Source organism: Phyllobates terribilis, unplaced genomic scaffold (assembly GCF_046119375.1).
Source record: "Phyllobates terribilis strain yellow unplaced genomic scaffold, ASM4611937v1 Scaffold_3__8_contigs__length_932513732, whole genome shotgun sequence".
Classification (NCBI taxonomy): domain Eukaryota; kingdom Metazoa; phylum Chordata; class Amphibia; order Anura; family Dendrobatidae; genus Phyllobates; species Phyllobates terribilis.
Genome location: NW_027362763.1, coordinates 878,966,050 through 878,993,202, shown reverse-complemented (window position 1 = coordinate 878,993,202; position 27,153 = coordinate 878,966,050). Strand labels below are relative to the sequence as shown.

The following is a 27,153-nucleotide window of genomic DNA, read 5'->3' as shown; positions in this document are numbered from 1 at the left end:
TTACCTTACATTAGAGATGTTTCGGGATGTATGCTGAACGTAGTTATGAGCCACCAGGACTCATTTTTCCACAGTAATTGTCTGCTGCCCTCATTTTGGGGAACATGTTTTTTATTGCTTTCAATGAAGCAGATATTTCCCACATTAATGCATGAGAGCAAAATCTTTACTGAAGACAAGGTAATTTGTCTCCTAGAGTTGAATTATATTTAGTCCACATGTAAAGCTTCCTACATTACCTTACTAGGCAGTTAATTATGTTTTGAACTATTCTGATTGTATTTAATCACACTTCTGACCTGTATGGATATTTACTTTATAATATAAATATATACATATGTGTATATATATATATATATATATATATATATATGTACAGTACAGACCAAAAGTTTGGACACACCTTCTCATTTAAATATTTTTCTGTATTTTCCAGACTAGGAAAATTGTACATTCACACTGAAGGCATCAAAACTATGAATTAACACATGTGGAATTATATACTTAACAAAAAAGTTTGAAACAACTGAAAATATGTCTTATATTCTAGGTTCTTCAAAGTAGCCACCTTTTGCTTTGATGACTGCTTTGCACACTCTTGGCATTCTCTTGATGAGCTTCAAGAGGTAGTCACCGGAAATGGTTTTCACTTCCCATGTGAGCCCTGTCAGGTTTAATAAGTGGGATTTCTTGCCTTATAAATGGGGTTGGGACCATCAGTTGTGTTGTGCAGAAGTCTGGTGGATACACAGCTGATGGTCCTACTGAATAGACTGTTAGAATTTGTATTATGGCAAGAAAAAAGCAGCTAAGTAAAGAAAAATGAGTGGCCATCATTACTTTAAGAAATTAAGGTCAGTCAGTCCGAAAAATTTGGGAAACTTTGAAAGTGTCCCCAAGTGCAGTTACAAAAACCATCAAGCGCTACAAAGAAACTGGCTCACATGAGGACCGCCCCAGGAAAGGAAGACCAAGAGTCACCTCTGCTTCTGAGGATAAGTTTATCCGAGTCACCAGCCTCAGAAATCGCAGGTTAACAGCAGCTCAGATTAGAGACCAGGTCAATGACACACAGAGTTCAAGCAGCAGACATATCTCTTCAACAACTGTTAAGGGGAGACTTTGTGCAGCAGGCCTTCATGGTAAAATAGCTGCTAGGAAACCACTGCTAAGGACAGGCAACAAGCAGAAGAGACTTGTTTGGGCTAAAGAACACAAGGAATGGACATTAGAACAGTGGAAATCTGCGCTTTGGTCTGATGAGTCCAAATTTGAAATCTTTGGTTCCAACCACCGTGTCTTTGTGCGACGCAGAAAAGGTGAACGGATGGACTCTACATGCCTGGTTCCCACCGTGAAGCATGGAGGGGGAGGTGTGATGGTGTGGGGGTGCTTTGCTGGTGACACTGTTGGGGATTTATTCAAAATTGAAGGCATACTGAACAAGCATGGCTACCACAGCATCTTGCAGCGGCATGCTATTCCATTCGGTTTGCGTTTAGTTGGACCATCATTTAATTTTCAACAGGACAATGACCCGAAACACGCCTCCAGGCTGTGTAAGGGCTATTTGACCAAGAACGAGAGTGATGGATTGCTACGCCAGATGACCTGGCCTCCACAGTCACCAGACCTGAACCCAATCGAGATGGTTTGGGTTGAGCTGGACCGCAGAGTGAAGGCAAAAGGGCCAACAAGTGCTAAGCATCTCTGGGAACTCCTTTAAGATTGTTGGAAGACCATTTCCGGTGATTACCTCTTGAAACTCATCAAGAGAATGCCAAAAGTGTGCAAAGCAGTCATCAAAGCAAAAGGTGGCTTCTTTGAAGAACCTAGAATGTAAGACATATTTTACGTTGTTTCTCACTTTTTTGTTAAGTATATAATTCCATATGTGTTAATTCATAGTTTTGATGCCTTCAGTGTAAATGTACAATTTTCATAGTCATGAAAATACAGAAATTTCTTTAAATGAGAAGGTGTGTCCAAACTTTTGGTCTGTACTGTATGTATATAGATAGATAGATAGATAGAGATATATATATATATATATATATATATATATATATTTATACATACATACAGCAGTTGAAATAAGTATTGAACACGTCACCAATTTTCTAAGTAAATATATTTGTAAAGATGCTATTGGTATGAAATTCTCACCAGATGTCGGTAACCACCCATCCAATCCACACAGACAAAGAAATCAAATCATGGATGTCCGTGAATTAAGTTGTGTAACAATGAGAAATTACACTGGGAAAAAGTATTTGAACTGAAACTTATTTAATACTTCTTACTAAAGCCATTATTGGTGATGACAGCTTCAAGACGCCTCCTGTCTGGAGAAACTAGTCGCATGCATTGCTCAGGTGTGATTTTTGACCCATTTTTCCACACAAACACTCTTCAAATCCTGAACGTCCCACGGGCTCCTTCTATGAACTCTGATCTTTTAGCTTCTTCCAGAAATTTTCTATTGGATTTAGGTCAGGTGGTTAGCTGGGCCTTTCTAGCAGCTTTATTTTCTTTCTCTGAAACCAATTGGGAGTTTCCTTGGCTGCGTGTTTGGGATCATTGTCGTACGGAAATGTCCAACTTTGTTTCATCTTCATCATCCTGGTAGATTGCAGCAGATTTTCATCTGGAATGTCTCGGTACTTTTGTCCATTCATCCTCCCTTCAATCATATGAAATTTGCCTGTGCCGTATGCTGAAAAATAGCCCCACACCATGATGCTCCTACCTCCAAACTTTACTGTTGGTATGGCGTTTTTGGGGTGATATGCAGTGCCTTTTGGCCTCCAAACATGGCGTGTATTATGGCATCCAAAGTGTTCAATTTTAGTCTCATCTGACCTCAGTATTTCACAGGCTTGACTAAATATCGTTGAGCAAACTTTAAACGCTCTTGAACATGCTTTTTGTTCAGCAACGGAGTCTTGCATGGTGAGCGTGCATACAAGCCATGGAGGTTGAGTGCATTACTTATTGTTTTCTTTGAAACAATTGTACCTGCTGATTCCAGGTCTTTCTGTAGCTTTCCACAGGTGGTCATTGGCTCTTGGACAACTCTTCTGATAATTCTTTTCACTCCTCTGTCTGAAATCTTGCAGGGAGCACCTCGTCGTGGCCGATTTATGTTGAAATTATGTTCTTTCCACTTCTGAATTATGGCCCCAACAGTGCTCACTGGAACCTTCAGTAGTTTAGAAACTGTTCTGTAACCAATGCGATCAGTATGTTTTGCAACAATAAGGTTGTGAAGGTCTTGAGACAGCTCACTGGTCTCACCCATCATGAGATGTTTCTTGTCTGGCACCTTGGTAATGAGGCTCCTTTTTATAGGCCATCAGTTGAACCAGATGATATTATTTTTCACTAAGCGGCAGGATTGCTTTCTGATTACTGATAGATTTCAGCTGGTGTCATGACTTTCCATGGCTTTTTGCACCTCTCTTTCTTGACAAACTTGAAAAAGAAGCAAAAGAAGTCAGCTCACCCATTAAGGAATCCAAAGCTTGGGAAAACGGCTTTGTAGCAGGAAAACAAATCGATAGCAGAAAAATCCAGCTTTAATTATCCTCTAAAAGCATGGTTTTATTCCGTATATATTAAAAATCAAGAACAAAAGCAATGACTAAAGACCTTACCGTTTGAAACGCATCTGCTAGACCATATATCCCCCCAGGGGTTGTGTCATTTATACTTTTGTCCTTGATTTTTAATATATACAAAATAAAGCCATGTTTTTAGAGGATCCTCGCAGCTGGATTTTTCTGCTATCGTCTCTTTCTGTATGTGTTCAATACTTTTTCCCTGTGTCATTTCTCATTATTACACATAACTTAATTTATGAACAGCTATGGTTTCATTTCTTTGCCTGTGTGGATTGGATGGGTTGTAACCGACATCTAGTGAGAATTTCATGTCAATAGCACCTTTAGAAATATACTTACTTAGAAAATTGGTGACATGTTCTATACTTATTTTACCTGTACATATAGGTGTAACCTATATTTTTTTTCTAGTCTCATCGAGAACTGCATTTCCGGTTCTGTGGACCAATGGCCTTACAAAGCACAACACTCCTTGCTTGTTCAGTGCATTCATTCTCTATGGAGCTGCTGGAAAAAGCTAAGTGCAGTGCTTGGGAATTAATGGACCAGTGGTCAGCATGCGCTCCATAGTAACCAGGACAAAAGTTCCCTGTATTGCTGATCGGTGCAGGTTCCAGCAGTCGGACACCCACAGATCAAAAAGTTATCAAATATTCTATGGAGAGGTCATGTTTTGTTTTCACTGGACAACCCCTTTAATTAGCGTAGTTTGTTGAGTACATAGATAATGTACAATTATTTATACTATAATAATGCAAGATTTTCATCTGTCTTTACAGGTGTCCAGAGAAGTGCCAGAGAAAATAAAGGACTTGGAAGAAGTTTTGTATTATCCTACCTATGCAACCCAAACTGCCCTGCCCAGTAAGTGATAATTATGTGTTATTGTGCTTCTCTATGAACCATTTTGCATGTGTCTTTACAAACTACAGAAAAGTAATATTCAGGCTGTTCAACTGGATATAAGTGTTGACAAGTCAGTTGTAAAAAATATCTTTACCTAAATGAAACAAGAGACAGATCCTACCTGAGTGCACACAGACCAGAGCGTGGATTCAATAGAACGCCGAGGCTACGAAACCCAGGCTATCCTGCTGTGCGTGCGCTCAGACAAAAGCTCTATCTACTGAACTACGCACCTCTCAGGGTGGAATGGGGGAAGTAGGGGAGCATTGAGCGATGGGTGGTGGGGCCCAGGAGCCGGACTTCCACCGATCTGCTTGTAATTATGAGGACACTGAAATATCAAAAATCCTTATAAAAGTTTAGTTATTCTTAAAGTTATTGCCGCTGAACTTTTGTAAGAGATATTACCATATGGACGAGAATTGTGTTGGTTTTTTAGTTATAGGATAATTTTTTTAAACAGATGTGGCGAGATTCTAATTTGCCAAACTCGCTGCAAAATTCGATTTGGAGCAAAGTTATTTTCCAGAAATTGAATGTTCCCTCACTTCACCTGTCCTGGCATCCTTGCTATCTCCAGTGCCCGCTGCCCTGAGCCTTGCCCATGAATGTCGAGACCTGGTGTCTTCACTGTAGAACAGGACTTCCAGCTATGACCAGGGGGTGATGACGTGTTGTGACTTCACAGCGTTATGCCCTGTGATCTCTGAAGCCTGGTCGCGGCTTGAAGTTCTGTTCTATAGTGAAGAGACCGTCATGTGACTGTGCAAAGAAGCGTCTCTGAGGGCCGGATGATGGGCAATGGGCATCGGAGGCAGCGGGGTTTCCGGGACAGGTGAGTGATTAGATGACGTTTATGGGGTTTTTTTTTACAACTTTTTGCCGGCCTGCTTACAGAGCTAACTACAAAAAATATGTTCTCTGGAGAATATGGCTTTTGAAAAATTTGAGTAGAATTTAATTCCACTCGAAAAAATGTGCCCATCTTTAACCTGCACACATTGCACATCAATTGCCTATTCTGAATACGAGTCATCACTGTTCTGCTACAGAAAACCCCTTTAAACTGTGTTACTTTGGCTGCCTGCAGATTATCGATGACAATGGGATCTGCGATACATTGTAGGACAATGCTGGGGTCAGTCAGTGCACGCAGATATACAACATATGAAGTCTGGGATATAGTGCGGTGAGCGTCCCTTGGTATAGCCGCGTGGTTATGCTGCGTTCACTCGTAGTAAAATAACATGAACGTATTTCACACTCAAACTATTTTACAGTGCTTCAGATACTTACTAATAGGAAAATTGAATTTTTATGATACTAGTGTAGGAATCTTTATTATTTGTCTGTGGCCATTTCTATTAGGGGAAAGTGATTTAATAAGAATCTATTAAATTTGATTGGACTTTTAATGCATTTAATTGTTAGTACCATCTATTGATCCTCTTCCCATGTATTTTACAACATAGTCCGGTCCGGTTGTTATAGGGAATGGACTTCCGAGTTATTAACCTCATAAAAGTGCAATAAGCCCTGTAATCTAACTTGCCTATTCTTTGTAAAGCAAACGCTTGACGTATGTTAAGGCCCCGTCACACTTAGCGACACTACAGCGATCCCGACAACGATACGACCTGTCAGGGATCGTTGCTGCGTCGCTATGTGATCGCTGGTGAGCTGTCAAACAGGCAGGCTCACCAACGATCAGGGGAGCAGTGACATCGTGGAAAGAATCTTTCCACGATGTCCTGCTCCTGGTTACCAGTCTGCTGAAGCAGGAGCAGGCTGGTAACCATGATAAACAGCGGGTTACTAGGGGCACACGCGCACCTAGTAACCCGCTGTTTATCATGGTTACCAGCCTGATCGCTGGTCCCGCTGGTCACCCACAGCGATGTGTGCTGACCAGCGGGAGGGCAACGACCAAAAAATGGTCCAGGACACTTTGCAGCGATCAGCGACCTCACAGCAGGGGCCTGATCGCTGCAAAGTGTCACACATAGCGACATCGCTGGTGAGGTCGCTGTTGCGTCACCAAAACCGTGACTCAGCAGCGATCTCGCTAGCGATCTCGCTATGTGAGACGGGGGCTTAACAAAGCAAAGTTCAATGTTGGTTGCCTTATTAAGTGGTTTGTACATAGCGAATAATGGTCCTGAGTTGTAGGGTCTGCATATATGTATGTATTTAGAAACTGGTAGCGTACACACACAGGCAATGGGATCTTGTCCAACAACATGAGGTTTACTCATTAACTCCAGTGGACACAAAGCAAAAGAAACATCTTCTTCTGGGCACAAAGGTAACAGAAAATAAACCGTCAATATATAGCACGGGCCAACCCGTTTGGATATCAGTCCTGCTCTCACAGCCTGTGGTAGAGACTATGCATCATAAACCAGGTCTTTCACCCTCCACACACAGACCATAATGGAGCAGCTCAGCTGCCCTTTTATACCAGCTACACCTGCTGGATTGGAGGATGGGAACAACCAGTTTTGCCCAGCTCTTCTAGTCGTTCTTAAAATCCAGACCCATTAAAAAATCTTTCAGCACTATCTGTTACTTCTCTCTGGGTTTCATATCACTGAGGCTAGACACCTCAATGACACATACACTCCATCTGGGTATTTCTAAAGTTTGTGATATTTGGTGCCTGACATGTGTGTCTTATGCTTTTGGTTAAGATATTAGACGCATGGTATGTTACGGGCAAGGTTAAATTTGCCAAATAGTATTAATGGGCAATTAGAAATGCTATTTGTTCTTGATGTAACTTTGTTATGTTGTAAAATTGTAAAATATTCAATAAAATGAATTAAAAAAAAAAAAAAGTGTGTATCTCTAAAATGGTTATTCTGGTGGACAATGAAAGTGCCTATTGTACACTACTCTCATTTACCATCAGTTTTTCATCTCAGTGCCATGGCGTAAGGGGAACCATATCATACAATGGCGCAAAACATCACTAAACCAGCACAAAAGTTTTCTGTCTCTGATGACTACAATGAGGGCATTTATGCATATCTTGGCCACTGTGAATATTTAAAAAGGTGTTAAAGTTTAAGTCTAAATCACGAACAGCATAATGTAGAGATCCAAACCTGGATTCCAGCAATGTGTCACTTACTGGGCTGCTTGCTGTAGTTTTCATAAAATAACAGTTTTATCAGCCGGAGATTATCACTAGAAGATTAGTAAACCTGCTGCTATGTAGTCCTCCATATTCATGAGCTCTGTATAACCCCGCCCCCACCACTGATTGGCAGCTTTCTGCCTATGCACAATGTACACAGAAAGCTGTCAATCATTCATATGGGCGGGTTTATACAGAGCTCAGCAATCACAGAACTGCTAGATCTGCAGCAGACAAAACAGGGATTTTATCAAAAATACAGCTGCAGCCCAGTAAATGATATAGCACTGGAATCAGGGTCTCTACCTCTAAATCATGTTTTTCTCAGATAGGGTAGCAAAAACATGGTGACAGATTCCCTTTATAGGAAAACTCCACATAAATTCTGGATGCTCAGTCACCCTGAACTTTTTACCTACGCTATGAACCCTATTACAGTAAGATTGTTCACAGGAGCGCTACCTAATGATTTAGAAAAAGTGAGTCCTCCCTAAAGAGCTGCGTTGCTTGGTGTGATGTATTTATAGCAGAGTACGATTGCTGAAAACTTAACCCACTTAGCTTAGTTTTTGGATTTTTTTTGCCTTTAAGGGCTTGCACTCTTCTGCGTTTAAAAATTCGCTCCAATTTTTATCTAGAAAAGTTGGATGAGTAAAGTCCGTTTGGTGTTCCATATGTTATGCGAGTGTGTGATCTTTTTCTCACCTAGCATCCCTATGACATGCATATGCACTGCATTATTTCTCTGCAACTATTATTCTACAATCATTTACAGGACCATTTACAGTGTATATGCTACAGAAGGATAATGTATCCATAAAAATCAAACGGCATACGGATTTTTAAATTTTTTTCCCCGCACCCATTGACTTACATTGACTAGTCTCGTCCGATATACGCGGCCACACGCAGCATGCTGCCATTTTTTTCTCAACCCGATTCCAGTTGAGAAAAAAAAAATCGCAGATGAGCTTTGACTCATTGAATAACATTGGTACAAGTGCAATCTGATTTTTTCTGATTGCATTTGTCCGATTTATACGCAGATGAGTGAGCCCTTGAAGCTGGCATTTAATGTGCTTAATATAGAAGTATACTTGCTAAGGATACTTTGGGTCCAATTCATCATTTGTGTTTTTTTTTTTTAACTTACTTTTCTTTTTTTGCCTTGTGGTATTTGCCGACATTTTTCTGCTCCAAATTCATCTAAATGGTGCCCATGGTTCATGATTTTTTTGCAAAATCAAAAATGCTTCATTTTTGGCTTTAATTTGTTTTGTGACTCTTTATCACAAAAAGTTGTATGTTCTGCCAAAATGTCACAAAAAATGTGCAAAAATTTCAGACGCACATAAAATGTTTTTGGGGAAGTACTGACAATTTGTGCTACTTTTTGAAAAGTTGCCAATGATCAATCAGACTAAGGCCATGGCCCCACTATCAGTATTTGGTCAGTAGGAGCCAAAACCAGGAGTGGGTGATAAATGCAGAATTGGTGACTTGTTTCTATTATACCTTTTCTCTGATTGTTCCTCACCTTGTTTTGGCTCCCAATCCTGAGAAAAAATACTCAGGATTTCTAGCCTCTGTTTCGCAATGTCTATTGCTAGCTGCAGAATCAGTTAACTGAGAATCTGTCAGTGAGTTCATTCTGACAGGAGAATTTGTAACTCTTACCACTCTTTTTCTAAGTTCCTGTCTGCTGATTTATGACGACAGATCACAGCAAAGTTGAATGTGCAGGGAATCAAATAGCCTGTAAATGCAAAATTTTAACTAAACCTAATTGAAAAGAATGATTTTAAGCCCAAAATACATGAATTTGCGTAAAAAAAAATGTCCCCCAAAGATGGACAACCCCTCTAATGCCTATCAGGTGTATATTTTACATACAAAATAAGTTTGTGTGTGCTCTGTATTTTGGGTATTCTTCTAATACTATGTGTTACATTTCCTACAGTAACCTTTCCTGCAGTGCAACAAATGGTGCTTGTATCATCCGCCTCGGAGTACCCTGGAGTGAGCAAACATGTGATGGATCTGGCACCTGCCACCGATTTGGATAAGACGGTCACTGAGCTTTCTGATTGGCTGCTGCTTATTGATCAGATGCTCAAGTCCAACATTGTTACTGTTGGCGATCCCGATGAGATTAACACAACTATAGCGCGAATGAAGGTAAAGTTATCGACAACTGCCACAATTCAGGGTGAATTAATTTCTTATAGATTAGACATGCCTTTTACTATTGTCTATCTCTAGCCGGCCATGTCCCATAGTATATGCAATCAGTAAATAAAGTTGTTTATTGCTTACGATGAGAATCAACTATTTTGCTAAAAGAAATGTACAATAATAAAAGTATTGTTTTCATAAAATTTTTATATTAAATGTCTTTTTTATGTCTAATTTGAATAAAAATCTTGAAAGTCTCCCAATTTTACACTAGCCACTAAATCTAATATTAGGCTCATACTTCCTGTTCTGTTCAGATCACTTTTCAGTAGTCATCTCGTTATCATCACAGACAGGTTTACAATCTTAGATATCATCTATATATAAACAACACGAGATCACACCATTCACAATAGGTGATACTCAGAGTTCACCTTCCCTCCATAATGACTTGTGCACAGATCGCAGAGCATGCCCAGAAAACTCTCCCGTAGAAGTCAATGAGTCAGTCAGAGCTAGTCTACTGCTGTCTATGGCCCAAGTGGCTGCAGTAGAGCATATTGCTAAATGCTGTTAATAGAAGCTCAAACAAGATGTCTGCCCCATAATTGTACAGAAAATAGAATAAAACATCTAGAAAATGAAAACAGATTAATAATGTCCACTACCCGGACAACCCCTTCTCAAATGCTATATTCCCTCCTTATAAAATAACAACACTCTATACTCACATCTGGTCCCTGCACCATTCCAGTGATGACGGCAATGACCTCTGCAGCCAATCAGCATCCGCTCCCTCTCATGGCCCTCGAAGATAATTGACATTCAGAGGATTTAACTTTGTCCAGGTTCAGTTTTGTCTGAAGGAAGTGAGAGGTGAGAGTGAAGTGGCCGCAGATTGGCTGCAAGGTTTGCATGACCTAACAAGGTTACACGAGCCTCAGGAGAGCCAGTGCGGTCATCGCTGGAACGGCGCCGGCACCGAAGATGACATTTTTTTTACATGGGGGAATAAAGCAATTGAGAAGAGGCTGTCCAAATAGTCAACAACCCATTTAACTATCTGGTTTAAAGGGGTTTTCCACTACTAGGACAACCCCTTCTTGATCTAAATGAGATAAAATAAAAACACCTATACTCACCTCCTGTGCCGGCTCCCTTCCAGCGGTGTCAACATTCGCGGTCGCAGGGCGGTGATGCGGTAAAATGACACGTCATGCCCGGCGCCAGATCAGCGCTGGTGCCACTGTATCCGCCTTCAGACAAACTGAACATGAAGCAGAAGCCAGGGCTGCCGCTGATCTCGGACTTCCTCTTCATGTTCAGTTTGTCCGAAGGCGGAGACAGTGACGCCAATGCTGATTGGGCACCAGGCTCATGTGTCATTCCACCGCATCACAGCCTCGGGACCGCGAGTGGCGACACAGCCAGACTCGGCACGGGAGGTGAGTATAGGTTTTTTATTTTATCGAGGCCGAACATTTAGTTTAAGAAGGGGTTGTCCTAGTAATGGACAACCCTTTTAAGTTATTAAAGAGTTTTTCCTAAAAGGTTGGGTAGAAGAGAGAACTATTTACTTATTGGACGTACGACCATTGGAACCCCCCACAATCCCATAATCTAGGCTCTGGAACCCGGGAATTGTAACTGTCTAGAATAGAGTGGGGTGCACCTGTTCAATATTCATAGTGTATGGGACTGCCAGAGAAACCCGAGTGCAACTTTGCTGGGCCCATTTCCATCTCAGGATTGTGGGTGGTCATTGTGATCCGACCCGCAGCTATTCTACGGATATTGGATAACCTAATGTCTTGAGAATAACCCTTTTATACAATACACATGTTACACAATATAGTATTGTTTTAGCAAATTGAAAATAATCTCAGACGAGAGACTCATGTACAATAGGGTGTTTGGACTACCGTTGTATGGATTTGAGTATGTAGCCCCTAAATACATAGCCACACAAAGGTCTTCTACTCACTGAGTCCATGAAAGTTACACCTTACTTGATAATAGGGTGTGGGCTATAGATTCATTCACAGCCTTATGGATAATATGTCCTTCATTTGCAATGAGAACAAAGTTTTGGGTGCAATCAAAAGATTACCCCTACCAATTGGGTGTAAATGCACTTGTTGGCGCTCTCCTCTAGGCTTTGTGTATCAACCATTCACAAACTGAAGGATGCAAATATAACTGTTCAGAAAGAGCTCTCCCACCCGTGATTAGCAAGTTGGAAATATACTAAGCCTTATGTATCTGTTAGCATTCTTTATGGGATTTTTTGTAGTTAATGCCGTGTGCTCTTCAAAGAATAGTCTTCAGGGGCTTTGTAAATGAAGCAGCCTACTCCATCTGTATAATAGGCTGTCAGAACACTATTAATCCTTCTGCTTCTCAGGGATTAAAGTAACTTTCTGATATTTGTTTCGCAGTGTGTGCGGTTAAGGAGTCACAGGTAGCAATTATCATAATAATTATCGTGGATTGCTCTTCATACAACTCCGCGCTGAGCATGTAATTGTTTTTTTACATCTCTGATAAACACTTCATTCTTATCATTAAGCTTGTTAAGAAAAGAAATGTAAGCTGGCTAATGTCTAACCATCATACCGGTATCTAAATCGTAACTTATACAGTCTGTGCCATTTAAAGGGCATCTCCATGTAGAAGAGCTGGAGAAACAATGATGCAATAGTGTTTTATCCTAGTGTACAGGGAATTGCTCACCTGGTCAGTTTGTGACCACAACACACAATGTGCTGGATGAGGCTGCTGCAAACTGTCCACTAATCAAGAAGAAGGGAAAAAAAATTTTTTTTCAAGTATACCAATGATAATTCCCGAGAAAGGAGCAGGAGCCAGGATAAAAGAATGCGGTTTACTGTCGACGCGTTTCAAAGTAAAACAAACTCCTTCCTCAGGACAAGCTACAAGTGCCAAGGGAATCTGTCACCAGGTTTCTGCTATCTAATCTGAGAGCAGCATGATGTAGGGGCAGAGACCCTGATTCCAGCGATGTGTAATTTACTGGTCTGATTAATGTAGTTTTTATAAAATCTGTGTTATCAGCAGGAGATCATCACTAGAGGACTAGTAAATCTGCTGCCAGGTAGTCCAGCCACGTCCACTCCCCTGATTGACTGCTGTGTACATTGTGCATAAGCAGAACGCTGTCAATCAGTGGTGTGGGTGGGTTATACAGAGCTCCAAGTTCAGAGAAATGGTAGATCTTCAGGGGATAAAACCGTTTTTAATCAAAACTATAGCAAGTAGCCCATCACTGGAATCAGGGTAACTGCCCCTAAGTCATGCTGCTATCACAATGGGCAGTAAAAACCTGGTGACAGATTCCTTTTCATGTAATTTCTTTATATTGGAGGAGTTGTACTTTATTTTGATCATTGTGTTTTTTAGTAGATTGTTTTTAGGTTTTTATATAAAAAGTTTTTTACTTTAAAAAAACTTGTACCCAAATGATCAGATACTTGAAAAACAACAAACATAGATATTACTCATCCTGCCCGGGTCTTTGCTGTTGCGCTCAGTGATTGGCTGTAGCCAATCAATGTATCATCCATTAATCTTAACCTGCTGAAATGAGTTTATTAAATAGAAGTAAAATTTTGCTCAAATGCAAAAATGATCTAAATTGATATTAATTATGTTTATATTTAGATAACTAAAGAAGATATGGAACAGCGCCACCCACAACTTGAGTCTGTCTTTACATTAGCTCAAAATGTGAAGAATAAAACTTCCAGCCTTGATGTCAGAACATCTATCACAGAAAAATGTAAGTTGTAATACTTCCTAATTGTCCTATTCTGATCTACATAACAACTACTCCTGACTGTGATGTCCATAGGCTCTAGTCCCTTGTACTTTTCAGTTTATTTGTATATTGCTCACTGTATTCTTTCCCAAACACTGAATAAAGCAGATCTACCTGTCTCATTGAGAGCAGGGCATCTCAGCAGTGTGCGGCACCTATCAGCAGCTAGGTTACACACAGCCAATTAGCTGTCTGTGCACATCCTTCAAGAGGTTTTCCAGTTTTGGAAAACTCTTGTACCCCAGGTGCAGTGTGTTTAAAAAAAACAAGCAAACTTTTCTTTACTCCGGGTCCAGCGCTAAGTCTCCGCCACTGCTCCCGGTGTTTGTTATTGCCTGCAGGGCTGACGTAACGTTGAGCTTAGTTACTGGCTGCAGCTTCTTCGGCATCATCTTGGCACTGCCGACAATGACAGAGACCAGTAGCAGCGGTGGAGACTTAGCGCTGAACCCAGGGAGGGTGAGTGGAGAACCATTTTTTTTTTTCTAAAACAAACTGCAGCCAGGGACCGATGTTTTCCAAAGCAAGAAAACCCTTTAACTCTCTGTGTGAGCTGCAGAAATTCTGTAGACTTCCCTTCAACATGAAGGCGCTAATACTTTTCTGCTCAAAATGGAAACTGAGATTTAATAAGAATGGGGGGACTCCATAGTAATAATCAAGAGAAGAGAGGTGTCCAACTGTACAGTGTTCATTTTATGACATGATTAGATATAAGTCAAACATCAGAATAATGTCAGTTTGAGGCTAAATACCCTGTCTGAGAACTGACTTTGATATGTGACTTTGACATCTGACTTTTATAACTGATAATAATAAAAAGTCACTGTTCGCTATTGGGACTTGAACACAAAACTCTATGCCAGTGCACTTACTTAGGGTGTCCAAAAGTCATTGTGATTCTGATCCTGATGTTTGATGAACGTAAGAAATCAGGCTCACATATCAAAGTCACACATCATTTGAATTTGGCTTTGAGGAGGTCTGTGTGAAAGTCCCAATCAATTTCACACTGGTTTGCATTGAAAATCACATAACCAAATAGAACGCCTAGGTTTCTTCAACTGAGTGTATATCTCAATGGGAAGTGCACTGGCTTCTAGACATAAAGTTTTGGGTTCAAGTCCCGACAGCGAGCAGTGATTCTTTATTATTATTATCAGTTGTAAAAGTCACATGTCAGAGTCACATATCAAATTCACTTATCAAAGTCACATGTTACTTATCAAAGTGACTTTGATATGTGACTCTGAAATGTGATTTTGATATGTGACTTTTACAACTGATAATAATAATAAAAAAATTGTCACTGTTCGCTGCTGAGACTTGAACACAAAACTCTATGTCTAGAAGTAGGTACACTTACCATTGAGCTATACGCTCAGTTGAAGAAACCTAGGCGTTCTATTTGGTTATGTGATTTTTAGGTCAAACTTGTCTGAAACTCATTCGGACTTTCACACAGACCAATTTCAAATGATGTGTGACTTTGATATGTGAGTCTGATATCTGACTTTCTTCAAACATCAAAATCAGAATCACAATGACTTTTAGACACCCTGAGTATTTTCATGATTGATCTCATAAGCCCAAAAAAACTGCTTTCTTCAACTAAGTGCACTGCTCATTGGTAAGTGCAGTGGCTTCTAGGAATAGAGTTTTGAGTTCAAGTCCCAGCAGCAAACAGTGGCTTTTTTTATTATTAGTATTATCAGTTGTAAAAATCAGATGTCCAAGTTACATATCAAAGTCAGATGTCAAAGTCACATATCAAAGTCAGATGTCAAATTCAGATGTCAAAGTCACTTATCAAAGTTACATGTCAGTCACATATCAAAGTTAGATGTCAGTCATATGTCAAATTCACTTATTAAAGTCAGATGTCAGTCAGATATCAAAGTCACATGTCAAAGTCACTTCTTAAACTCACTTATCAAAGTCACATATCAAAGTCAGATGTCAAATTCAGATGTCAAAGTCAGATGTCCAAGTCACAATGAAAGTCACATGTCAAAGTTAGATGTCAAAGTCATATGTCAAATTCACTTATCAAAGTCAGATGTCAAAGTCAGATATCAAACTCATATGTCAAAGTCACTTCTTAAACTCACTTATCAAAGTCAGATGTCAAATTCAGATGTCAAAGTCACTTATCAAAGTCAGATGTCAGAGTCACATGTCAAAGTCAGTTCTAAGACAGGGTATTGAGCCTCAAACTGGCATTATTCTGATGTTTGACTTTGATATCTGATCATGTCCTAAAATGGACACTGTACAACTGAACTGCATGTTGGGCGTCACAATTTGGATTGCCCCAGGCCTGGAACAAGGCATTTTGGTGTTCTAGGCAGAGAAGAAAGTTGCCCCCATTTCAGAAATTGGGTACATTTTTGAGTCAAGTACCTGATGTCCAGTTATTTACTGACCTCTTCAGGCTCCAGTTCTGTCTGCTGCCCCCATCACTGGTCTACTACTAGATCTAAGAGCAGGTTCTGAGAACACAAGGCTCTTGCTGTACAAAAAGACAATTTGGAGTGGTGTCATTAGGTTCTGAGATTCTAAGAAGTTGCGTGATAAGCAATGCTCAAAATTACCAACACAGCTAGCCTACTGGTTGTCCATTGTTCATCACATATCAAAATGAATAATGACCATAGATTACACCCCCTAATTAAATAAAAGCAAAAATGACTTTGATAGCAAAAAATGTAAAAAAGCTTTAGGCATTACATGTAAAAAGTCAATAAAGCCCAAGTAACGCAGGTGTTAGGGGTTAATGCATCCAATGGTATACCCTAAATCCTTTACATTCTGGAGCTTCTATGTAGATGTAACAATCTTCAGGACAAGATATAGTTAATAATGCCTCGTCATCTTGGAAAGTGTGACTCGCTTGCCTCCGAGTATTGAAACTTAACGCTTCAGTGCATTACTATTACATGCCGGCTTTTGCTGATTTCAATTATATTTACAACGGCTAAATCAATCTACACTTCTGTGCGTTCTTCATACCAAAATAGAGTTTTCTATATCCTGAGTAACAGATGACTTATTGTCAAGCACCAGTCTATGGTAAGCATCTTACAGGAAACCCAAAACTAGAATTACATTTCCATGCCAATTCCCCAATTGGAACTTCAAAGACAGTGGAAAAGTGCCAATAATACATTTCAATTATGATTACTCGTTCCTCATACTGTATCAAGAGCATGAATGGGACTTTGCAATCACATTTAAAGGGAATCATAAAAATCCCCTGAACTACTGCAATGCTTGGAAAGATAAAACACAGAAATTCCATAAATAATTTGTCTTTCAACTCCTCCTGGGTAAGTCTTTTTTCACACCATATCCGAATCCACATTCCTGACTCCATAAGTGACTTACATCTGAAACCCTGGAACATGGATACAGAGGTGCCACTAGCAAAGGCTTGTGTGGTTTTCTGTAGAAAGGCAGAAAAACAGTACCAGTCAAAATTCTGAACACACCTGTTCATGCAATGGTTTAACTTGTTCTTATTGGAACGTGCACATTGTAGATTCAGACTGAAGGCAGCAAAACCACAAGGGGTCATGCAGTGGGGAAAATAAGTACTTGATACACTGCCAATTTTTTCAAGTTTTCCCACCTGCAAAGAATGGAGAGGTCTGTAGTTTTTATTGTAGCTATACTTCAACTGGGAGAGACAGAATCTAAAAATAAAAAACAGAAAATCACATTGTATAATTTTTACATAATTAAATTGCATTTTAAGGCATGAAATAAGTATTTGATCACCTAACAACCAGCAAGAATTCTGTCTCTCACCGACCTGTTAGTTTTTCTTTAAGAAGCCCTCCTACTCTGCACTCATTACATGTATTAATTTCACCTGTTTGAACTTGTTACCTGTATAAAAGACACCTGTCCACACACTCAATCAATTTCACTCCAACCTCTGCACCGTGGCTAAGACCAAAGAGCTGTCCAAGGATACCAGGGACAAAAATTGTAGACCTGCACAAGGCTGGGATGGGCTACAGGACAATGGGCAAGCAGCTTGGTGAGAAGGCAACAACTATTGGAGCAGTTAATAGAAAATGGAAGAAACACAAGATGACTGTCAATGATCCTTGGTCTGGGGTCCATACAGGATCTCCCCTCGTGGGATAAGGTTGATTCTGAGAAAGGTTAGGAATCAGCCCAGAACTGCATGGGATGACCTGGTCAATGACCTGAAGAGAGCTGGGACTACAGTCTCAAACATTACCATTAGTAACACACTACACCGTCATGAATTAAAATCCTGCAGAGCACGCAAGGTCCCCCTGCTCACGCAAGCACATGTCCAGGCCTGTTTAAAGTGCATTATCCCGAGGAGGCATGGGAGAAGGTGATGTAGGTAGATGAGACCAAAATAGAACTTTTTGGTATCAACTCCACTCACCGTGTTTGGTGGAAGAAGAAGGATGAGTACAACCCCCAGAACACCATTCCAACCGTGAAGCATGGTGGGGGAAACATCATACTTTGGGGGTTCTTTTCTGCAAAGGGGACAGTACGACTGTATTGTATTGAAGGAAGGATGGATGGGGTCATGTATCACGAGATTTTGGCCAACAACCTCTTTTCCTGAGTAAGAGCATTGACGATGGGTCATGACTGGGTCTTCCAGTATGACAATGACCCAATACACACAGCCAGGGCAACTAAGAAGTGGCTCCATAAGAATCATTTCAACATCCTGGAGTGGCCTAGCCAGTCTCCAGACCTGAACCCAATAGAAAATTTTGGAGGGACCTGAAACTCAATGTTGTCCAGCATCAGCCCCAAAACCTGAAAGATCTGGAGAAGATATGTATGGAGGAATGGGCCAAAATCCCTGCTGCAGTGTGTGCAAACATGGTCAAGAACTACAGGAAACATCTGACCTCTGGAATTGCAGACAAAGGTTTCTGTACAAATATTAAGTTCTGTTTTTCTATTGTATCAAATACTTATTTAATAAAATACAAATTAATTATGTAAAAATCATACAATGTGATTTTCTGGATTTTTTTAGATTCTTTCTCACAGTTGAAGTGTACCTATGAGAAAAATTACAGACCTCCCCATTCTTTGTTGGTGGGAAAACTTGAAAAGTCAGCAGTGTATCAAATACTTATTTCCCCCACTGTACATGGAAATGTGTGAGATAAACCAGAATGTGTTTAAGTTTAGATTCTTCCAAGTATCCCCCCTTTTAGTTTGATGACAGCTGTGCACTGGACCTGTTTGGTGGGTGTCCACAGAGGCATAATGATATGACATACATTTTGGTGGTTGAAACTGCTTTAAAAGGGTACTCAAAAACCATAAAGAAAATTGTCTAAATTGTCTAAAAACAATATGATAAAATAAGAAAAAACCTGTACAAATTTGTTATAACCACTGCTCCCATGCTGGTCTTTGTTTACTTGCCTGCTGCAATGATATGCCTGTCTGCTGTGTGGTCTTGTGCCATGCACTGTGTTGGCCAATGACTGGCGTTAGGTAATGTAGATGGGCACGTCATTGCTAAGTATACAAAGAGCAGCAGGTACTGTGCTAGAGCAATGGAGGGCAATGAGTATAGCTTATCATATAGTCTCTCCTGTTACTTTATCATAATTTCAGTCCTTGGACATAGTTTCGTCATCTTAGATTACCCCTTTAAACCTGTGAGTTATCACAAAAAGCAAATAATGCTTAAAAAGACAAAGCAAATTCAATTCTGCAGCATCTTTCCTATATTTCTATGAGTTGATCCACTAATCAGACTGATCAGATAAATACCACTATGTGGACTGTTGTGTTGCATTTAGACTGGCCGTCCGTGGCCATTAAATGACCGCTGATAGGCTACATGCAAGCCAATAAGCAGCCATTTAATGGTCTGTTTAAACAGGCTGACCTAACTTCCATGCGCACAGAATGATCGTTAAAATGATCGTTCTGTACGCACAGAAGATAATGTTATTGGCAGCAAATGTGCTGTTTGCACAGGACAATGTGCTGCCAAGAAGTGCAGTTTTTAAGTCTGCCAAAAAATCGCTTTACTTAACAAGCGAGCATTTTGCTCATTCATTGGGTAATTGGTTACCTGTTTGGGCAGTTGAATGAACATTTCTGATAATTATCAGCCTGTCTAAATGGGCTCTTGGTGTAAGATTTTTTTTTACAGATATAAAGAACACCTCGAGTCAGACAGATTTTCTGCTACTTGAGACCGATCTTACCAGATAATTTACAGCAGTTTGGTATTTAGTGTAGGTCTGATTGGAGGATAAAAATCTGTGTCTGTGAACCATCACATTTTAACTAATGACGAATTCACTCATTGTTTTCTTACTGTGCTTTTTTTGCTCTTTTGTCACCATTGAGGCACAGAGGGTCCTCATTTATAATTATTATTATCTTTTCTAATAACACAGCGGAAAAGCTAAAGAACCATTGGGACAGTACACTGCAGGGTGTAGAGATGCGCCAAATGCAGCTACAAGATATGATGGCCGACAGCATCAAGTGGGATGAATTAAGGAAGGAAATACAAAGTGTCCTGGACCAGACGGACTTCCGACTCTACACCCTCACTCAGACATCCAAAGACACACTTGTCAAACAGATTGCAGAGAACAAGGTGAATGTCCCTTCTCCTCAATCCTCACTCTTCCTCTCCCCTCTCTTTTTCTGCTCATGTTCTTTCTGTTTTCATTTTTCTTTCACTATGGGTTGAACTAGATGGACTTAGTCTTCCTTCAACCTTAAAAACTGTTACTATGTAATTGTTTCTTTTTTTTGGATAAGTTCAGTGTCCAACTTATAATAAGTTCATAGTTTATGAATGAATAATATTTGCATGAATGCAACCATATAGGTGTCTTAGTATGGAAGTGATATTTTGTAGATTTCTATGTACCACACCTATCTGCCATCTATATACACATTCGGCATGTGAGCAACCATTATTTCACCCATGTAGGGACCAAATATTTTCCACTGTATGGGGAAGTCTGAGCTGTCATAGAAAAATCCATAGTAGATACATTAAGTGTACTAGAAACTATAGAACGTTTCTTCTTCAAACATATATTCTACCAAAAGAAATAAAAGAAGCAATTGTACAGTATCTCAAAGAAATGTAAAATGCACTAATATGAAACATTCAAACAGTAAATGTGCCATACAGGTTTACTTGTATCCTGATGTATAATACAGGACTGTGAAATCTATAAATCAATGCACAAGACTATACTGACTGTTATCCTAAAGCCATGTTCACACATTCAGTATTTGGTCTGTATTTTGCATCAGTATTTGTAAGCCAAAATCAGGAGTGAGTGATAAATACAGAAGTGGTGATGTAAAACCTACAAAAGACAAAAAATATATCTCATACCCTACCATCATTATATATAAATGTAAAGCAAAGTTGCATATTAAATATAGGGTACTTAGTGAACTATTTTTGATCAAAAAAAGTATACAAGCCGTCCCACCAGCGACAAGGTGACCCTAAATTGGGATGGTACCTACACTGTCTATATTAAAAACCTTACTGTATATCAAAGTTGAAGTAATGCATATAAAAGGGTAGACAAATAGGACCGGGTCCCAACTCCAGACCACCTAGGCCCGTGGTAAGCTACATATATACTGATCAGCTCAACAAAGGGGATGCCACACCCTTAAATTGCACAGAATGCAAACAAGACAGAAAACCAAGCAATGTGAACTGAGGTCTAAGATGGTACACATGCAAGAAATAGGAGCATGTTCACACTAGCAAAAAGATGCAAAACCTACAAAAGACAAAAAATATATCTCATACCCTACCATCATTATATATAAATGTAAAGCGGTGATGTACAGGCTCGGACTGGCCCACAGGAGAACAGGAGAATCCTCCGGTGGGCCCCTGTGCTGGAGTTGGCCACCAGCCTTTTATCTGAGCAGTACTTGGCACATTACACTTGAATCACTATGTACAGACATAAGCAGCATCTTATTCATTTAAAAATCAACAAAGTTTTTTGCTATAGAAATTTGTGAATGAGAATAAAGTCATATATGTATGTAGCTGAAAAGTGGGGCCCTGGAGTTGAGGTTACTGGTGGGCCCTTGGTACCCCAGGCCGACACTGTGCACATGTTTCTATTGTACTTTTCCTCTGATTGTTCCAATCTTGGTTTTGGCTTACAAATACTGATGTAAAATACTGACCAAATACTGAACGTGTGAACGTGGACTACACCAGGTAATGTTCACCTTGGAGAATTAATACTCTTGGAGCAGAGAGAATTTAATAATGCTAATGATATTTGTAGACTGTGAGCCCTCGCGGACAGGGTCCTCGCTCCTCTTGTACCAGTCTGTGACCCCTTTTCACATGTAAAGCGCCATGGAATAAATGGCGCTATAATAATATTAACTATAAATTATTACAACGTCAACAAGCTATATGTCATGGGATGATGCTAGAAGTCCTGGTTTTCTTATATGAAAAACAATTTCTATATTTTAAGATATTCGATATATACTGGTTGACAGCTGTGTAGAACAAGTGATCCATCCTAAAATATTTGCCGATATAAATTTTAAGGCTATTGTCATGCAGTTCCTGTGTAGATCAGTAGAGGGCACTAAAACATCATCGCAAAGCAACATCTAGCCATAAAACATCTTCAGCTTACTGCAAAGCTGATCTTCTGAATTATTGACTATGTTCACAGATCCCAGTCACTTATTATCAGATAACATTAACTGCGGACAATGATGGATAATGATGAAAGCTTGTGTTTTTTTTTTACATATTTCTTGCTTTCAATCAGTATATATTGTGAAGGGAAAGTGTTTAAATCATGTATTTGTGTTGCATGTATTTTAAAAATATTTTTGCAGGTTTTTTTTTCAAATTGCATTCTTTATTAAAAAAAACATTTGTAATCTTGCACTTATCATACTGGCCACTGTTATTTTTAGACTCATGCCTTCTGTCCATTGAGATAGTGTTTTCAGCATACTCTTTATCAGCAGAGGCCAGATTATAATGAAAGGTAGAACCTCTATATACAGCTGATAACACAGTAATCCACCATAGGTGGTGTCGCAGCTGACCCTGCTCCCTGATCTCTCCACGGACACATTAGATACTTCAATACAAAAGACATGGTTTGGTCGGTTCATTATGGCTATGTACATGTGTTATTTCTTTAAACAGGCAGTATAGATCTAAAAAGCACCTCCCCTCCCTTCTGACCAGAGTGAAAAGTGCAAGATTTCTATTTTTTTAATACAAATTATGATATGGAAAAAAAATTGCCAACGTTTAAAAATATATATATATTTAAGACAATAGCTTCCCTTTAAGCCTGTGATTGCCTACAGTTCATGTCTTGCTGTTCAATGACCCATTTCAGCTTAAAATGGCTGTAAAAGATTTTGGCAGCTGTTTTACACTGCAGGTCAATTGTATCTGCTGACGAGCTATACTATTTATTCTGTTAATGACCCTCTACTGACTCACCAGCTTCATTTGGGTGAGCCACCACTAATTGCACAGACTTTCTACAGACTTTTCTTTGACAAAGACATTTAAACAAGTGGTAAAATGGAGACTGTAGCGGAGTTTGATGTGAGGAGATATCTCCAGGAGGTGACTACCTTTTGTCCCATGACAGGCACTGATACACTGGCATCTCCATTGTTTTTCATCTATTTTTATTTTTCTCAGGTAATAGTACAAGACTTGCACAAAGGTGAGATTGTCATGGATACATTCAACGACCTCTCAAACAAACTCCTTCGTGACTACAGCGCTGATGACACCAGGAAAGTTAAGGAGGCCAGCGACCTCTTATACATGAATTGGGTGAACATGAACAAGAGGTGAGTACTCGAGAACATGGTGCACAGTTTAACACCTCATCCCTGCTGCCCGATAATCCCCCTCATTACTCTTCTGCCTCCTTCTTCGGTCAGTCCTGTCACTAGCTACCAGCTGCCCAGAGAATTCAACTCAGAGTAGTAACAATAACTTACAAGGCTGACCCCAGACTGTCACCTCCAATCATCCCTGACCTAACCTTCTGATATCTCCTCACTAGAGTTGGTGTGAATCGATTTGCATGGCTATCAGCCACGTCAGTAACATGTGGCCACTGAATGGAGCCCTGAGACCTGCCTCCTTCCACCCGACATCCGTTGCTCTTCATTTGATTAGCCAGCCTGGTGTGACATCATTGTTGCGATGTGACACACATGTGACGTTGCCCCAGGCCAGGTAATCAAAAGAGAAGCTGTGAATGCCGGGAGGCAGGAGGCAGTTCTCAGGGCTCTTATCCAGCAGCTACAGTCTACCAACATGGCCACTGGACTGTTCCTGCGAATCGATTCTTACCAACTCTACGCCCACACGTAATCTCCATCCTCAGTATCTTTTACTTCACTCACCACTTGTCTCCTCCTCACACTGCTGTATCCCAAGATTTTTTTGTGCATCCCCCATACTATCAAAAGTGTTACCCTGACCGATCAGATCCCCCCAAATTTTCAAAACTTTGAAAAGCAACATAAAAACCCATCTCTACAGAATAACCGACAGCCTGATGCTGCGTTACCGCCATAAGTACAGAACCTACCCCCACCTACTGTTTCTGTAGCCCTTAGCTTTTAGATTATAAGTAGTGTTGAGCATTCCGATACTGAAATATCGGGTATCGACCGATATTCGCTGTATCGGAGTTCCGATACTTTTACAATATCGAATACCGGAATCGGAAGTTCACATAATGCCTGCGCTCTGCAGTGTCTCTGAAGGATGAAAAGCTGGATGGCAGCGCTCAGCTGCGATCCAGCCTGTCATCAGAATGCCATCTCAGCGTGGGAGAATTCTCCTGCTCAAGCGCTGACATTACATTATCTCCCTTACATTACAATTAAATGGAATAGCAGGAATTAATATTTTTTTAAGACATTAATGCCACAGCCATGGTGGTTGTGGCATTACAGTGGTTGCCCAAATCGATGGGAACAGTGCTCACAGTGAAACTTGAAAAGCCGGCAATTCATCAGCGGCATATACCGGTACCCGACAATTTAGAACAGAAAGAATAGAGCTTCACACATATATTAGATAGATAGAAACATGTCAGTCACATATATAAGTACAGTGACAGTGTTGGTTACTGTACTTGTCATTTAGTGTTAAAATAAAGGATTTATTAAAAAAAAAATTGGCATGGGGTTCCCCGTAATTTTAGTCTCTAGCGGAGGTTAAGCAGACGGCTGGGGCAGATATTTGAAGCCTGGGAAGGGGGTAATACCCACGGAGCTTCCCAGGTTACTAATATCAGCCCCCAGCTGAATACCTAACCTTTACTAGCTATTAAAATGGGGGACCCCCAAAAAAATGACGTGGGGTCCCCCCTATTTTAATAGCTAGCAAAGGCTAGACAGACAGCTGGGGGCTGATATTAATAGCCCAGGAAGGGTGCCATGAATATTGGCCCCCTCCCAGGCTACAAACACCAGCTGTCAGCCGCCCCAGAAATGGCGCATCCATAGGATGCGCCAATTCTGGCACTTAGCCTCACTCTTCCACTCTTCCCACTGCCCTGTAGCGGTGGCAGTGGGGTAATAGGGCTGGAGTTGATGTCAGCTTATAATGCCAGCTGACATCAAGCCCAGGTTAGTAATGGAGAGGCCTCTATAAGACACCCCCATTACTAACCCCATAGTCAAAGTTAAAAAAAAAACACAAACACCCAGAATAAAGTCCTTTAATTGAAATAAACACACAATTCTTTATTGTTCTAAATTAAACCATACTTACCGTCACGCCCATTCCAGCTGAAGCCAACGATCTCCTGCAATAAAAGTAAATTAATAAAGCAACCTCATCCTTACCTTTCGATGGTTCCCAGGACAGCTCCAGCTCTGCTACATTCACATGACAGGCTGGATCGCAGCCGAAAGCTGCCATCCAGCCTGTCATCCCGCAGACACTGAGAAGCGCAGGCATGCTTGCGCTCCTCAGTGTCTGGCTGTGACGGCATCCAGATGAGCCGACAATGAACTCAGCTCACCTCATGCACGTCACTGACAGCGTGGGAGAATTCTCCTGCGCATGCGGTGAGCGTGAGAGACTCGGCTCATCTGGATGCCGTCACAGCCTGACACTGAGGAGCAGGAAATTCATGAAATAATTAAAAAAAAATTGATTTGGGGCTTCGCCCTATATTTGTGTCCAGCCAGGTACAGCAGGCAGGAACGGGGTGCCCCCAACCACCAGCTGCCTATTTGTACCTGGCCGGACACAACAATATAGGGAAGCCCTTTTTTTCTTAATTATTTCATGAATTTCATGAAATAATTAAAAAAAAAAAATACGTGGGGCTTCGCCCTATTTTTGTGTCCAGCCAGGTACAACTAGGCAGCTGGGGCCTGGAATCTGCAGCGCAGGGAGGCCCAAGCTTTCTCCCCCCCCCCCCCGCTGCAAATTGCAGTCCGCAGCCACCCCGGAAAATGGCGCGTTCATAGAAGCGCCATCTTCTGGCGCTGTACCCAACTCATGCAGGGCCCTGGTGCCGTGGCTCACTGGGTAATAAAGGGGTTAGTGCCAACTTGGTATTATCAGCTGGCCCTAAGCTCGAAATTCATGGGGTCACGCCAATATTAGACATGACCCCCAAGAATTTCTAGTAAAGTATTTAAAACAAAACACAACACCCAGAATAAAGTCCTTTAATTGAAATAAACACACAATTCTTTATTGTTCTAAATTAAACCATGCTTACTGTCACGCTTATTCCAGCTGAAGCCAACGATCTCCTGCAATAAAAGAAAAATAATAAACCAACATCATCCTTACCTTTCTATGGTTCCCAGGACAGCTCCAGCTCTGCTACATCGAGATGACAGGCTGGACCGCAGCAGAAAGCTGCCATCCAGCCTGTCATCCCGCGGACACTGAGAAGCGCAGGCATGCTTGTGCTCCTCAGTGTCAGGCTGTGACGGCATCCAGATGAGCCGAGTCTCTCACGCTCACCGCATGCGCAGGAGAATTCTCCCACGCTGTCAGTGACGTGTATGAGGTGAGCTGAGTTCATTGTCGGCTCATCTGGATGCCGTCACAGCCAGACACTGAGGAGCGCAAGCATGCCTGCGCTTCAGCTGGAATGGGCGTGACGGTAAGTATGGTTTAATTTAGAACATTAAAGAATTGTGTGTTTATTTCAATTAAAGGACTTTATTCTGGGTGTTTGTGTTTTTTTGTAACTTTGACTATGGGGTTAGTAATGGGGGTGTCTTATAGAGGCCTCTCCATTACTAACCTGGGCTTGATGTCAGCTGGCATTATAAGCTGACATCAACCCCAGCCCTATTACCCCACTGCCACCGCTACAGGGCAGTGGGAAGAGCGAGGCTAAGCACCAGAATTGGCGCATCCTATGGATGCGCCATTTCTGGGA

At 40.8% G+C, this 27,153-nt stretch overlaps 1 protein-coding gene across 4 annotated transcripts in view; it reads left to right on the top strand.

Annotated features, from left to right (window-relative positions):
- UTRN (utrophin) overlaps positions 1–27,153 on the top strand; it is a 768,906-nt gene that overhangs the window by 291,777 nt on the left and 449,976 nt on the right. For all 4 annotated transcript variants that reach the window (XM_073672652.1, XM_073672651.1, XM_073672650.1 and 1 more), the window contains 5 exons: positions 4,403–4,487; positions 9,629–9,846; positions 13,525–13,642; positions 20,116–20,321; positions 23,415–23,569. In XM_073672652.1, coding sequence (XP_073528753.1) covers positions 4,403–4,487; positions 9,629–9,846; positions 13,525–13,642; positions 20,116–20,321; positions 23,415–23,569 — 782 coding nt within the window. The remainder of the gene's footprint in view (positions 1–4,402; positions 4,488–9,628; positions 9,847–13,524; positions 13,643–20,115; positions 20,322–23,414; positions 23,570–27,153) is intronic.